This window comes from Peromyscus californicus, unplaced genomic scaffold (assembly GCF_007827085.1).
Source record: "Peromyscus californicus insignis strain IS unplaced genomic scaffold, ASM782708v3 Scaffold_6__1_contigs__length_162567912, whole genome shotgun sequence".
NCBI classification, from domain to species: domain Eukaryota; kingdom Metazoa; phylum Chordata; class Mammalia; order Rodentia; family Cricetidae; genus Peromyscus; species Peromyscus californicus.
The window spans coordinates 97,837,126-97,853,625 of NW_026294584.1; the positions used below are offsets into that span (position 1 = coordinate 97,837,126).

Consider the following 16,500-nt stretch of genomic DNA (forward strand, 5'->3'; position numbering starts at 1 on the left):
GTGATGGAAGCTGGAACTGAAAGCTAGCAATCCATTGCTAAAACTGGTAGATCCAGGGCTTTATAGGAACCTTCATTTCTCCAAATCATCAATGAGTGAGCTATGTCTAGATCAAAGCTTTCAGGAAACAGCTATCCACAATCTCAATATCATCAGTCGGGAACATGGGAGGTTCAGCACTAAGGGTAAAGCAAGGACACAGTCAAAGAGAATAGGATAGGTAAAAGCAACAGAGGATGTTCAAAAGGTCTACTGAGTAGGCTTGGGATGGAGCATGGAGGGCTAACAGAGTTAACCTCTCCCTCCAAAGAAGGGCCCCTCAGCTCATGAGCCTGTTAGATAGGTAGTTTCAGAAAAAATACTGAACTGGTGAGATGAACCGGTGGGACACTGAACCCTGGCTTCACTTGTCATTGCTGACATCTCTCAAGAATGGAGAGGGGCCCAAGTCACGCTGATCACCCCAGGCATGGCCAGAACATTTTCCATCTAGGTGCTTTGGCTAGGACCCATTAGGGTCCCAACTCAGAGATCCCAGGAAGAAAGGAAAGCCCAAGAAGATGAGCTGGGATGATCATACTCTGCATAATCCCTGACTCTGATATTCATTCCTCTGGGATCCCTATGCCTGAGCAGACTGGGAAAAATAGCTCTGCTACCTTGTGGGTGTGGTGGGAATTGTAAAGAACTAAACCTTCAATATTGGTTGCTGGAATACCGAGGTTTTCAAATACCATCCAGAACCAATAAGCTGTTCCAGACTGAATCACCCAGACTTTTGTAAAGAGCATATGGAAAGAATTCAACAAGGCCAACTAACCCTGAGGAAAGCCTCAGATGCTAACTGGATCCATCCCAAGCCAGAGCTAGGGTGCCCTTGAACAGAGGTTTTTGGAGATGTATACTGCCTAGGCCCAAGTGGATCACTGTATTAGTGCAGACTGTAGAACAGTCTATCAATATCTGCTGTTCAGGATCAAAGTCAAGAAAGAAATACACTGCACAGTCTGTGTGCAAAGGACATGCAGGATTTTTGACTCACCCCAGGACTCAGTCCCAAATCTGCTGCCAGAAGACCAGTGGTGACCACCGTACAATGAATAGAGGAAGGTCAGAGTTCCAAACATGTAGTTGTGACTAGACTAGACATCATCAACAACATATTGTTGTTGATGCCAAGGCTGCCCGGGTTTGAGGCTGGGAAAGTCTACAGGCCTTCACCAAGGAACAAGATCTAGAAGAAAATGTGGTTGACAGAGTGGCTCACCCCAAAGGCAATATCAAGAGCACAGAGCCAGCTCGTACCACATTGCATGGTGGTGACATCAGAAGTCATGGCAGTCACACCCTGTAGAGAATGGGGTTGGCAGAGGATGCCAGAAGATGATGAGGCATGCTATGGGAGAAGAGAGACTGGGCTGTTCTGATGAAGAAACAGGCTCCAGCTGCTTGGCCAAAGCCCTTAGTGGGCAAAGCATGAGTGTCTGGCTTCTGAAGTATCTCTTGGAGTTGTCCGATCCCCAGGCCAACCAATGCCCAGCAACACTAACTCCATTCACTGTCTCACTGCATCTTGTTACACTGAGCCTACCTGACCCTCTACAATCTCCCTTTCCCATTCCTCTGTGAGGGCATCCTCTAACCCCCACCCCCCACCGCGCCCACCAATGCTTATCCTACACAGTGGTTGTCTTAACCATGCCCAACATGCTCACTCACAAAAAACCCTTCGCACCTTCCCACCCACCACCCCCAAGGAACTCCCACTGCTGCAGGCTCCCCCTCCCTCTCCATCTGGTCCCTGTCACTCACAATAACCCCGCACTTCGGATCAAAAGCGAAGGTGCCACAAGTGAGGAGGTGAGAGGCGTTGGCCATGGCGAGAATCTGGATAAAATTGTGACATTCGTCCTGGGGGGTCAGAGATGGTTAGAGGGAATCAGAAGCCGTGGGTATGAGAAAGGATGGGGTCAGGTACAGATAGAGGCAGCTGTGGTATGGGGGAGTACGAGTGATGTGTGGTGTTAGAGTCCTTGCCTGGACCCTTCAGGACAGGAGCACTACAGGGGGCTGACTCAAAGTCAGGGCTGGGCCAAGGTCCCCACAGGGTGAGGACGGGGTGAGGGCTTACACCTACCTCTTTCTTGCCTTTCTTCCTACAGTTCTGTCTGTGAGCCTCGGGCACCATCCAGTCAATCTGAGAAAGAAGAAGAACTCTTTTCCCAGGTTCCCTTCGCCCTGCACACTGAGGTCGGGGGAGAAGAGACGGTCCTACAAATCTCAACATTCTGGAAACTTCTGAGATTCCCCACTCACTTCTTTTCAAACTGGAAGTCCCCCACCCATTAATGAGTAACAAAATCAACTGTGAAATTAAAACCACGTTTTTATTTTTGAGACAGGGTCTCAGGCAGCCCAGGCTGGCCTCAAACTCTTTGTAAGGACGAGGATGACCTTGAAGTCTCTACCTTCCCAGTTCTGGGATCACAGGCATACACAAGATTTTTATGTGGTGCTGGAGGTCAAATCCAGGGCTTTGTCCAAGCTAAGCAAAGCACTTCATTTACTGAGCAGATCCCCAACCCCAAATCACATTTTTAAGGAAACAGAACAAATCACCGAACTTGTCACATACATGACTGTCAGTGCTGGTCCAAAGAAATTTTCTGTCAGGACACATTTACATACTTGTGCACTATGTCAAGGTGTACTAGAGTTCTTACTAATACATGGCGAAAACAGTTTGCAAACTCTCCCTGGAAAAATCACTATTCTAGCGACAACCTCTGTCCACTGCCCCTCCCCCGTCGCCATGTGTCCCCATCACAGCTGAGATGGATGGGAAGACCCCCGTCCCATTATCTCCTTCCTTACTGGCAGACAAAGGCTTTACAGCCTGTATCCTCTATTCCATACAGTGATGGTCTTAACCATACCCACCACAGTCACTCACCGACAACCCTTCCCTCCCACCCATCACCCACCCACCACCCCCAAGTAACTCAGGCTGCTGCAGGCTCCCTCTCCCTCCTCCTGCTCCATTACATCTTTAGTTAGTAGGAAACTCTCCCACCTACAGCCCACGGAATGATGGCTTTAAATGTATGCTACAGGCTGGGTCAACCCCACTGTCATCTCTCACCCTGCGGGGTCTTTCCCCCGAGAAGGGCAGGCTTAAAGCGAAGATGCTGTCCCGGGCCCCGACGTAAAGCGTGTGAGAGGCAGGATCCACAAGGAGAGCCGAGTAATTGTATGTATGAGGGGCAGCAAAGCGGGTAAGATAGGTGTCAGCCTCTGGAAGGAAGAAAAGGAGAGGGAGAGGGACATCAGCCATCCCCTCAGAGACATAAGGTCCCCAAAGGGGCTGCTCTTGGTTGTCTCCCAAGGACTCTTTTTTTCTTTTTTATTTTTTTTATTTTGGTTTTTCGAGACAGGGTTTCTCTGTGTAGCTTTGCGCCTTTCCTGGAACTCACTTTCCTGTAGCCCAGGCTGGCCTCGAACTCACAGAGATCCGCCTGCCTCTGCCTCCCGAGTGCTGGGATTAAAGGCGTGCGCCACCACCGCCCGCCCAAGGACTCTTTATTTGGCAGCCAACAAGGTTAAAAAAAAAAAAAAAGAACCTCGACAAGCCAACCATCTTCCTGTCCCCAGTGAAAGATAACTCAAGAGGCCAGAATAGTGAGCACACGATCCAGGCATGCGTGCTTTTTTTATAAAAAGAACACTTTTTAAAATGGCACAAATATTAAATCTGTCACTCCTACACTCAGCAATGTGATACAAAACATTAAAATACCTATAGAAAGTATTAGTATTTTCCTGAGATGCCTCAATTTTTTTTTAAAGATAAACTCTCATTATGTAACCCAAGCTGGCCTTGAACTCAAAATACTCCTACCTGAACTTCCTGCCAGCTGGGATTAAAGGTGTGTACCACCATAATGGGCACTCTTTTGCCAACACATTTGGAGTGCACTTCCTCTCTTACCCTACACCCTTGGCCTCCCCTTACCCCATTCTACCCAAAGAGAGAGTGGGATGAGTGTGTGTTTCTGAAATAGACCATTCTGCATGTAAACGCGGTTCTTCCACTTACCAGCTGTGTGCGCTCACATAAGCCCTCTTAGGGCCTCACCTTTGTGTGTAAAGGCCACAATCCGGGAGTGTTGGGAGAATAAAGGGGGCAACAAGTGGGCATGACACCCATCTCACTGGTGGTCACATCCTGCCTTCCTTATCATCTTTCTGCTTAGACCCAAACTCAACTCATTATCAGCGTCTAAAACTCTCAGCTTTTTGAAGTTCAATAACAATTTTGTGTGAATTCACCTTTGCTCAATGTCTGGGTCTGGGGAGCCGAACTCTTCACCAGTACATCTCGATTCCAGCTGCCTCATCAACTCGGATGCCCTCAAGAGAGTAGACCAGCTACCAGCCCATTCATCCCTAGATATGCCAGTGTGAGCCCCACCCATCCCACCCTTCCACATCCACATTGTCTCTACTTCCTACTCTGAAGCTTAGTACAAGTCCTGAATTGTCAGAACTCCTTTTGTGTTACCTACTCTGCTTTGCCTGGCCACCTAGGCCTCTCTGTCTGGGTTCCTGGATATCAACGAAGACTGGCGTCCACAACTCTCTTTGTAGGGGAGGGGTTCGCCACGAACTGAAACTCCAGAGGCTCTGATCCCAACTTTGCCTTCAGGACTCACAGCATCCTTAGATGTCATTTGGCGTGAGCGTAAGCTTTAGGTTACTGTGACCCAGTTGTGAGTTTTGGCTTCATTGAGAAGAAAACGAGCCCCATGCCACACTCATGTCTACCTCGACAAAGAGTATTTAAACTGTGAATGCCATTTTAAACTTTATAGCACCCCTGACTTCTCCCATGTCATCATAAAGGACCTCAGCCCTATTCTCTGTTTTTAATATATAATTTTTAGGTTTCTTTTATTATTATTATTATTATTATTATTGTTGTTGATGTTGTTATCATATGTATCTTTGTCTGTATATAGGGTCGTACAAGTAACCACAGAGTCCTGTTCCCTTAGAGCTGGAATTGCAGGTGGTTGTAAGCCACCCGACATGGATGCTGGGAACAGAACTCGCATCTCCTGGAAAAGCAGCCAAATGCTCCTAACACCTGAGCCATCTCTCCAGGCCCCTTCTCTGTTTTTGTTTGTTTGTTTGTTTGTTTGTTTGTTTGTTTGTTTTTAATGAAGAACTTTGAATCGACTCATTGAAGTGTTTTCTAGCATTCAAAGTAGGGGATGGGTAGAGGGAGCAGCAAACATTCAGGAAATGGAAGTGAGTTGATAACGAAAGGATGGGAAGGATAAAGCCGGAGATGTCAGCTGTATAGGAAGTGGGTGGAAAGATCTGGGTCTGGAGGCGGTGGGAGGGCGTTTGAAAGGACAACGGGACCGGGGAGGGGGGGAGTGAGGGAAGAGAAGTTGAAAAGACTGAAATGCTGGGTTAGGGATCAAGGTGGATACCTCGACTAGAAAGAAAGAATAGGGAATAGCATGGGCTTGGAAATGAAGTGATGAGTGTGGGTGTATGTGCGGGAAACAGAAGAATAAAGGACTGATATGGACAACCTTGGGCAAACCCCAGGTGTTCCCGGGGCTTCCGTATTCAGGTCTGCAGGATGAGGGGCTGCACCCTGTTGAAAAAGGGGGCTTCGGGAGCACTGTGGTTGTGTCTTGGGAGCTGAGGTGCAAGGCCAGGTTGGGGATAGGATAGGGTGGGATGGGATGGGATGAGATGAGATGGAAAGGCACGGAGTAGAGGTCTTGGTCTCAGAGGGGTGTGCACCGCACAGAGGGGCCCTAGATGCTGCCTTTGGGGTTAGCAGGACAGGTGGGTGTGGGCACCTGCACGCAAGGGCTGGGCTCCGTGCAAAGGGCTGAGGACAAGGGTCTTTGCGTCTTACCGGAGATGGGCAGCGAGGTTCTGGGCACCGAGCGGGGGACGCGGCCGCACACCGGGGCACTCAGCATCGCTAGCAGCAGCAGCAGCGACGGCGGCGGTGGCGGCGGCGGGAAGGGCGACACCGGAGGTGGCCGGGGGCCCGGGCGGGGCCGCTCGGCCCTGGCCAGCATCTCTGGCTCCGCCTGATGCCGGGTGGGGCGCGTCCAGCCGATTCTGATCAGTACCGCTACAACGCGGGCCTCGGCGCCTTTCGGGTCCCTTCGGCTAAGCTCGGCCTGCAGCGGAGAGATGAAACACAACCCGACTCCACCCCCTCACGAAGGAGCCAATGGAGACCCTGTTTCTTCCTATAACCAATCAAGGTTGAGTGGAGGAGGGACGAGGAAGAGAGGCCCAACCCAGGTGGGGGCGGAGCTAGGTCAGGTGCAGGTGTGAGTGTCTTCCTCAGACGAATGCTGACGTCCCCAGGTTTGGAGTCACCGTGAGTTTGTTGCAGTCGCTCCAAACCCCCAAATATCCATGTCTGGTACTACTAGGAATATATATGTAATACTATGGAAAAATATGTGGGTAAATGGGAGCACGAACCAAATTTTCCAGAATTATTTCTTTGTTCCCTGCACACACAAAGATACGGTTGTAAAGGCTGGAAAGATGATTCAGTGGGTAAAGGCACCTGCTGCTAAACTTGAAGTCTGAGTTTGATTTCACCCCCACCCCCACACTAGGGCCTCCACAACATGGAAAGTTGAGAATCCACTTCTTCAGGCTGTCCTCTGATGTCCACGTGCATGCCATAGGACTAGTGCCCCCACACATGCACAAAATAAAAAATTAATATGAAACACACATATATATGTATGAGTATATTAGTTACTTTTCTCATTGCTGAGATCCAGCTTAAGAAAGGATTTATTTTGGCTCACAGTGGAGGATATAGTCCACCAAGATGGAAAACGCTTGGTGGCAAAAAAAAAGCGAGAATGTTGGCCACACTGCATCTGCAGTAAGGAGCGGAGAGAGGCATGCTGTTGCTCAGCCTGCTTCCTGGGTTTTTGTTTTTGGTTTGGTTTTTTGTTTTTGTTTTTCCATTCCCCGATGTCATCCCAGGAAATGGTGCCATCCATAATTAGTGTGGGTCTTCCTACCTCAACCAACTCTAGTAACTCCCTCACAGAAATGCCCAGAGGTTTGTCTCTGAGTGACTTTAGAATCTGTCATGTAGGCATTATTAACCACCACACTACGAAAAACCGGGCTGGAAAGATGGCTCAGCAGTTAAGAGCGGTTTTTGCTCTTACAGGGATCTTGCGTTTTCTTCCCAGAGTCCCCTTGGTGGTTCACAACCATGTGTAACTCCGGTACAGAGGATCTCATGCCCCCTCTTCTGGCCTCCACAAGCACTGCATGTACAGGGGACACAGACATACAAGCAGGCAAAGCACCTACACACATGAAATAAAATTTAAAATCTCAGTCCTTAGGTAAGAACTACGGTGACCAGAAAGTGGGTTGACCAGAGTCAAGAGGAACCACTGGGGACTTGAGAGGAGAATCCACAGAGGTGCATCCAATGGAAGAGGCCTAGGGTGGCCCCTCAGCGCTGCTCTGCACATAATACTCCGTCATTTCTAAGCAGCTTTTAAGGAGCAGTAGCTGTGTTTTGGGGCAGGACTTTGAGATATGAAGTAACGTCCTCCTGTCCCAAAGGGAACTTCTACTTACCGGGTGTTTTACATACAGGATTTCGTTTCATCTCCTGGGGATCCTGGGAGGGAGACCTGAAACAGAAATTAATATGTCGTAGAAGCAAAGCTTTTGGGCTTCCCACACACCAGCAGTTTTTAGCTCTGTAAACTCCTGCTCACTTAAGTATGCCTACTAACCCTTTACCAACCCTCACCTTCACATTGAAAAAGAGAATTGACTGGTAATAGCAAAAAGAAAAAAAAGAAAAAATTAAAAACATAGAGGTTGTAGTATGTATGTAATTTGTATGCTACCAAATAGCACATTTAAATTCAGCAATTTTATTACATTTAACTTGATACGGTGTTTTGAGTTATTTAAATAGCACAGTTATAAATAGATTTAACTGTACTTACTTTCTCAATAAAGCTATAAAAAATTCTTACTTAAAAAATTCCCACTTGAACCATAATAAACAAATACTATGGTCTAGTTAAGAAAGAACCTGGTGGACATGAGAGATGGCTCAGTGGTTAAGAGAACTTGTTACTTTTCCAAAGGACCTGAGTTTGGTTCCCAGCACCCATGTGAAGCAACTTACAGCTGCCTGTAACTCCAGCTCCAAGAGATTCCACACTGTCTTCTGGCCTCTTCTCCCACATATATATAACATTCGCTCACACATACACATACATAATTTTTAAAGAGGGAAAGAACTTGGGTTTCAAGTAATATGGATGTAAACATCTATCAATTTGCTAAGGACTAACCAAATAATTCACAACAAAATTGTGACATTACCTAGTTATCAATAATTGTTAAGTTACATAATTATTGTGGTGGTTTGAATAAGAAATGTCCCCCACAGGCCCAAGTATTTGGACATTTGGTCCCCAGTCTGTGGCACCGTTTAGGGAGGTTATTGAAACTGTAGGAGACTGCTTGCTGGAGGAAGTATGTCATTGGAGCTTTGGGGGTTTATAACCTCACCCCACTTTGCCCTCTCTGCTTTCCGGGTGCAGTTGAAGATGTTATCTCTTGGGTTCCTGCTCCAACCTCCTGCTACTATGCTTTCCCCACCAGTATAGACTCTCCCTTTGGAAACACAAGCCAAAATAGACTCTTTCATAAGTCACTTTCGGTCATGGTACTTATCACAGCAACAAAGAGTGACTAGTACAATTATAAATCAAGAATAACAGCTGAAGGCAGAGGCCAGCTGGAAGCATCACTATTGCCCTTTATAAAATTGCAGGATTTTAGTCTACTTGTGGTGTGCACACAGTAGGTATTTTACAGACCAACAGTACATCTCAGCAGTGACTGGATAACGTGCCCGGCCACCCAGAAATGCACTGATCTGTTTTGGTGTGTTAGTGTTAATACGCCTAACAACTGAGTTGGAATGGTGAGTAAGCAGCCCTTAGTCACCTGTCGAATGGAAGTCTGGGATGGCATCTCACGTTGTTTGTGAGCAATGAGCACTTGCTTTATTAACTCAGGCTGACTGAAGACTGCTTCAGTCGTCATATCTCATATGCTGTTCGATCCTTTAAGGAGGTCTCCGTGTAAATAAGCATTTGCTTTCTAGGAAGAATCCTTGAGCAAATCCTGACCAACTCTCTAATCTTGACCATGTTCCTATTAGGTGCACATTTCATGTTGGAAGACAATTGTGGTCGGTCATGGATTTCTACTACCAACCTTGTTTTCTTTCTGTGATCAAAACTTCAATCAACCCAGTTTTAAAAAATGACATTTGTGGGGTTGGAGAATTGGCTCAGTGGTTAGGAGCACTTGTTCTTGCAAAGGACCCAGGTTCGATTTCTAGCACCCACATGGAGGCTCACCCCTTCCTCAGGCACCAGGCATGCTCTGTTTTGTTATTTTTACTTTAGTTTGTGTTGTCATTGATGATTTCATGTACATTTTTGTCTCCTTTGAGAATTCCCATAGAATTGATTTCTAAAAACTTAAAGGCTCAAGTTAGGGGATGGGGATATAGCCAATGGAAGAGAGCTTGAGGGGAAAAAATGAGGAGAGTAGGAGAGAAGGGGAGGAGGAAGGAACAGAAAGGGAGAAGAAAGGAGAGAAAGGATGGAGAGAGAGGGGGAGGGGAAGAGAGCAGGAAAAAGAAATTGATGTTTTAAGGCAGTGTAGCTCACACTTGTAATCAGAACATTCAGGAAGGTTGAGGCAGGAGGATTGCCTGGGCAGCGTGAGTTCCAGGCCAGTCTGGAGTGCATAGAGAGACCCAATCTCAAAAAGTAAAAGGGGCTGGAGAGTTGGCTCAGCAGTGAAGAGCGCTTGTCACAGAGGCCCTGGGTCTCTTCACAGCACCGGTACTGTGGCTGTACACAAAACAACAATCTGTAACTCTAGGTGCAGAGGATCCAACGCCCCCTTCTGGCCTCCTCAGGCACTGCACACACACAGTGCACAGACATGGTAAAACACTCATATACATAAAACTAAAAAAGTCTTTCTTTTTTTTGGGGGGGGGGGGGGTGGTTTCCAGACAGGGTTTCTCTGTGTAGCTTTGCGCCTTTCCTGGAACTTGCTTTGTAGACCAGGAGGGCCTCGAACTCACAGAGATCCGCCTGGCTCTGCCTCCCGAGTGCTGGGATTAAAGGCGTGCGCCACCACCGCCCGGCTTAAAAAAGTCTTTCTTAAAAGGCAAAAACAAACGAGAATTTTTATAGACAGACTCTGTCACTTTTAACCCATTAAAATCTTCCTACTTCAGCCTCCCAGCTAGAATATCTGTTTAATAGTATTTCCTGCCAGGCGGTGGTGGCGCACGCCTTTAATCCCAGCACTCGGGAGGCAGAGGCAAGAGGATCTCTGTGAGTTCGAGGCCAGTCTGGTCTCCAAAGCGAGTTCCAGGAAAGGCGCAAAGCTACACAGAGAAACCCTGTCTTGAAAAACAAAAAAACAAAAACAAACAAATAGTATTTCCTTAGCTATTTCATAAATACAGACACATACATAAAAGATGAAGAGAAGTAAAAATAATTCTAGTATGTCTACAATCCAAGTTAGCGGAGGTTGAGAAATGTCGTGTACCTGTTATCCCAGCTAAGACCAAAGAACGGCAGAGCCACTATCAAAAAAGATAAGAAAAGGCAACTTTCTTTCACGAGAGGGTCCGATGGCCATGGTTTGTGTTCTTCCATACCCCAGTCAAAGCATTCTACAGTGTGCTCACCATCAGGGCTTACAGAATAAAACTGTTGGCCAAGTGAAAGCTGGGGGCACGAAAAGTTAAAGGTAAAGGTTTAAAGGTTAAAGACACAGTAGAGTGTCGCGCCTGTGTTTAATAGGGAGGGGATAACGAAGGGAAAGTTGTCCAGCTTCACGCAGGTTTTCTGAAATCTACAACTGCCCGGGGACCGTAGAGGACTAGTCTCAGGACGTTTTGGAACTTGAGCAACAGCATCGGGCGTGAATGAAGCTGAGTGACCCCGGAAGTCAAGGGCTGGGGGGGGAGGGGACACCACCACCTGCAGTGAGATGGCCTGAGGGCTCACGTCCAGGCACCAGGGGGTGTGGGAGGGGTCTCTGAACTGGAGGAGCCTGAGGGGAAGAAGCCCCAGAGGGACGGAGCCTCAGTGGGAGGAGCTTAGAGGGAGGGGCACCAGGGAGGGGGAGGTCCTACAGGGGGAGGTCCCTATAGGGGAGGAGCTTAGAGGGAGGGGCACCAGGGAGGGGGAGGTCCTACAGGGGGAGGTCCTTATAGGGGAGGAGCTTAGAGGGAGGGGCACCAGGGAGGGGGAGGTCCTACAGGGGGAGGTCCCTATAGGGGAGGAGCTTAGAGGGAGGGGCACCAGGGAGGGGGAGGTCCTACAGGGGGAGGTCCTTATAGGGGAGGAGCTTAGAGGGAGGGGCACCAGGGGGGCAGGTCCTACAGGGGGAGGTCCCTATAGGGGAGGAGCTTAGAGGGAGGGGCACCAGGGAGGGGGAGGTCCTACAGGGGGAGGTCCCTATAGGGGAGGAGCTTAGAGGGAGGGGCACCAGGGGGGCAGGTCCTACAGGGGGAGGTCCCTATAGGGGAGGAGCTTAGAGGGAGGGGCACCAGGGGGGCAGGTCCTACAGGGGGAGGTCCTTATAGGGGAGGAGCTTAGAGGGAGGGGCACCAGGGAGGGGGAGGTCCTACAGGGGGAGGTCCTTATAGGGGAGGAGCTTGGAGGGAGGAGCCCCTGAGGGAAGAGACCTGGGGGCGCAGCGTGGAGGAGGCGGTACCTAAGGGCGAAGCCTCAGAGGAAGTTGACTGTGAGGAGGAGGTGCCTGTAGGGGGGAGCCTGAACTTGAGGTGAGCGTTTCTAAGGGAACAGCTGAATAGGGAGGGGTACCGAGATGCGAGGAGCGGGCGGGACAGAGAGTGCTACCTAAAGAGCGACTCCAGAGGACGGTGCCCCAAAGGGGGCTCCCTTCAGCGGGTGCCTGAGGAAAGACTCGCCTGAGGGAGTTGCCTGAACTGGGGACGGACGGGTTGCCCCGGAGAGAGACACCCGAAGGCATGTGAGGGGAACGTCTCAGGGAGGCGTCACCCGAGTGCCTGAAGACGAAGCCGCTCATTGACTAGAACCATCGACGGAGTGAGCGACTGACGTCTCGGGACACTTGAGGCTGTAGGCTAGAACCCTAGGGTGCTGGAGCTGCGCTTTAGGTTGATGGGGAGGGGAGGAGCGGGCGGGGGGGGCGGGGGTCCAGGGGAGGCGTCTGAGGTGGACTCCGGAGGGAGCGGAGCCTGAGGTGAGGTCCTGAGAGGGCGTGCCCGAGGGGACCCCTGAGGTGGCTGCGTCTGAGGGGCCTGAGAGAGTTCTGGGGCGTCTGAGGTGTGCACTGGAGAGGGCGTGCGGGGGTGAGCAGGCAGCCTGGCTGGCGGGTAATGACGCTTGCTCCTCAGGCCTCGGGGCGAGGGGAAAGACCGACGGGCTCGGGGGTCAGGACCGCGCGCGCCTCAGAGGCGGCTCTCGGGGACACCCGTGAGCCAGCCCCGGCAGGCGCTGTGTCGCCGTCTGCTGGGCCCGGGAGGGCGGCAGGACCAGCGGGTGACCGGAAAGGCCGTGCTTCAGAGCCCCGTAACTGACTGCAGGAGGGAGGCTTAAGTCTCCCCCCCTCCTTCCCTCTCTCTGTCTATTGTCGTGGTGTCGCCCCCCCCTCCCGCCCTCCCCAACGTGAATCGCCGAGCCTGGTCTAACTTCTTCAGTAAGAAAGAAACAATGAACTCTGAAGGTCAAAGAAACTTTTTGTCTCCCCTCTCCAAGGGAAACCTTGACTTTTTTTTTGGGGGGGGGGAGCTGAGGCAAGCGCTCTACCACTGAGCTAAATCCCCAACCTTGACGTCTTTAAGACTCTTGAAAATCTATTAATTTATTATTTTTTTAAATGGAGGATAGGGTCCATGAAGGCAGAAGTTCTTTGGACCCCAAAGAAGTATGGTTTGGTTTGGTTTGATTTGTGGTACTAGGGGGAATCCAGGGCTTTGCATGTGCTGGTGACACCCTCCCCACAACACACACACACACACACACACACACACACACACACACACACACACACACACAGGCACACACGGGGAAATTTTAATGGCGCTCTGCTCGAGGGAGAGTAGTTGGATCACTTACTGCACAGTCAAGTGTCCTAAGAGGTATAAATGCACAGCACAGGTACTTTAAGGAGAGCATGCAAAGGGGCCCTAATCTCCTGTGAGAGAATGCTAGGAAAGGAAGGTCGCAAAGAGCCCAGCTGGAACCTGAATGTGTTCATGATGAAAGAAGCCTGGGCAGATCTGAAAGAGCTGAGCCTGGCCCAAGGATGGAGATCCAGGAAAACACACAGGCAAAAATTTGAGGCCAGGATGAAGAGTTTTGGATTCTGTTCCAAGCATTGTTGAAGGGCTTCCTATGTTAAGGTAGAACTAGTGTGCTATGTCTGGCTTTAGGTGGGTTTCGGGTATTCATATCCCAAGTTGTCAGGCTTGTTCAGCGAGCACTTTGCCCATGAATCATCTCTCCCACCTTATTTCATCTGGACTTTGTGTTTATTTGTCATACTTTCCTGTAAATATTTTGTAATATTTTACCTGCAATGAAATGAATCACAATCCATTTCCTAATGCAAAGCACGGTAGATGTGTGAGAAGATATACAAAATTTTTATTAGAATTATTTCCCACTGACCTAAAATAAAATAACTGTACAACCTGAAACATGAGGCTGTCCTAATCAGTGGGGAAACACAGAAGGCTCTCTTCCTGTGAAAGTATTTAGGAGAATGTAGAGTTCATATTTCACATGCTGTAATAACACTGAAAAATGTTTTGTTTGTATTTAAAAGGGGAGGAATAGCTTCTGGGCATTGGGTATGATGACATATTCCTGTAGTCTCAGTACTTCAAAGGTATCAGGAGGACAAGGGTTCAACGCCAACCTGGGCTATAAAGTGGGATCTGTCGAAAAAATAACAACAAACAAAATTGTTTTTAAGCAAAACCTCAGTGGTTTGAACAATGCCATGTGCTTTCTTTCTTCTCACAGGATAATTTATGATAGACCACACTTTCTTCCTACGCCTCAGAAAATTGTTAGACTCCTAAGTTTGGAGCTATTTAAACATTTGCCTGAGAGTTCCTTTAATGATTCTGTTTTTGCTAGAGGTACTTTCCTCTAGAATATCTGCATCCTTTTTGTCATAACCAATTTCCTATAAAATACCACATAGACTAGTCACAAAGAGAAAAGGAAGCAACACATTTACTTTGCTGCCTGGACTCTGCAGTGACCATTCACTGAGGGACTTTAAAAGGAGTTATATAATTGCTTACTGATACGTGATTGATATACATCTGTTATTTCCATAATGGTTTATGTAATTGCTTCATTAGTTTCCACAGCAACCTGAAATCTGAATTGTTCTGATGGACTAGTGTTAATTACCAGCCCTGGAGTAGCTGAAATTGGCATGAAATGAACCTGTGTGAAGTGCACGCTGCCTGCATCTAAAATGATGTTTTCAAGCTGGACATGGTGGCTCACCTCTGTAATCCCAACATTTGGGACACTGAGGTGGGACAAACAATGTGAGTGTAATGTCAACCTGGACTACATTAGAGTTCCAGGCTAGCCTGGACTACAAAGTGAGACCTTGTCTCAGATAGATGATAGATAGATAGATAGATAGATAGATAGATAGATAGATAGACCGACCTTGTCTCAGATAGAGAGACAGATAGAATAAAATGATGTTTTTTATATATATGAAGGAAAATAGGCATATAAGTGTGGTGAATAAGCCTTCTGCATGCCCATTTTTTCTGTATCAATATATGTGTCACCCTCAAACAGAATATTCCATTTAGAAGCTGGCCTTGTACACTAGTTCATTTGTTCATTTTTGTTCATTTTGTTTGTTTCTGAGACAGAGTGACCTTGATCTTGTGATAATCCTCCTGCTTCAGGCCTCTAAGCCATGTACTACTTTAAAAGTACAGCTAAAAGGTTAAATACTATTCTTGCTTTCTTGGTAAATACATTAGGCATTGATTTGGCTTTCCTGTTCCAAGAGTGTTTTTTTTTTTAAAGATTTATTTATTTTATGTGCGTTGGTGTTTTGCCTGCATGTATGTCTGCGAGGGTGTCAGATCCCCTGGAACTGGAGTTACAGACAGTTGTGAGCTGCTCTGTGGGTGCTGGGAATTGAACTCGGGTCCTCAGGAAGAGCAGCAGCCAGTGCTCTTAACCACTGAGCCATCTCTCCAGCCCCCAAGAGTGCTTTTAAGCCAGAATTAGTGAAATGGTTCAGCTGCCTCAAGTTCAATCCCCAGAACCCACCTAAAAGTGGAAAGAGAACCAAGAACACAAAGTTGTCTCCCCTGACCTCTACATACATGTTGTAGCACAAATGTACTCTGTATACATACATCATCCACACACAAACACAATAATAATAACATTAAATTAAAATTTCAAAGAGTACTTTCAGGTGCAGACATGTAATCACAACTACTACAAAGACTGGGGCAGGAGGGCATCATGCTCAAGGAGAGCTTGGACCACAGATTGAGTCCAGTTCTGCTTGGGATTGTTTAGCAAGCCCCTGTATAATGAAGTAAGGGATAAGATCAATTATGAGTCTATCCAGTAGGGAAAGAACATCAAACATTAAATGTTTAGTTGTGACAGGATGTCACTATGTATCCCAGGTTGACGATGAACTCGGGATCCTCCTGCCTCAACCTCTGGAGTAAGGCGTGTGTCACCGTCCCTAGAAGTACTTTCTTTTCTTTATTTGCCTTGCTTTGTTGGCACCTTCACTATGGTATTGAATGGGCGTGATGGTAGCAAGCTCTTCATCTTATGGAGAAAACTGTCAACACATTACTATTAAGAATGATCGTTGACCTGCGCAGATGCAGCCCACGCTTCCTTTCCCGAGCAGCTGCCAAGACGGCTAAAGTAAAGCAGAAGAAGATGTAGATCTTCTACAAGTTCACCTACTGCAGCGTGGACCTGGACCAGCTGCTGGACATTTCCTATTGTCTGATGCATTTGTACAGCGCCCCACAGAGGCGGCGCCTGAACCTGCGGTGGAAGCCGCACTCATTACTCAAGCGCCTGAGAGAGGCCAAGAAGGAAGCGCCACCCATGGAGAAGCCCAAGGTAGTGAAGACCCACCTGAGGGACATGATCATTCTGCCCTAGATGATAGGCAGCACGGTAGGCGTGTACAACGGCAAGACCTTCAGTCAGGTGGAAATCAAACCAGAGATATCAGCCACTACCTGGGCGAGTTCTCCACCACCTACAAGCCTGTGAAGACTGGCCTGGTATCGGAGCCATGCTCTCCTCCTGCTTCATCCCCCTCAAGTAG

The 16,500-nt window shown here is 48.2% G+C and overlaps 1 protein-coding gene and 1 pseudogene across 1 annotated transcript in view; one reads left to right on the forward strand and one right to left on the reverse strand.

Annotated features, from left to right (window-relative positions):
- The window catches only part of Sema4f (ssemaphorin 4F), a 30,363-nt gene extending 24,124 nt beyond the window's left edge, over positions 1–6,239 (reverse strand). The window contains 4 exon segments of the mRNA XM_052720691.1: positions 1,813–1,911; positions 2,138–2,197; positions 3,143–3,294; positions 5,939–6,239. Coding sequence (XP_052576651.1) covers positions 1,813–1,911; positions 2,138–2,197; positions 3,143–3,294; positions 5,939–6,107 — 480 coding nt within the window. The 5' untranslated portion in view covers positions 6,108–6,239.
- Positions 6,240–16,019: 9,780 nt separating this feature from the next.
- LOC128099705 (40S ribosomal protein S15-like) lies at positions 16,020–16,500 on the forward strand (annotated as a pseudogene).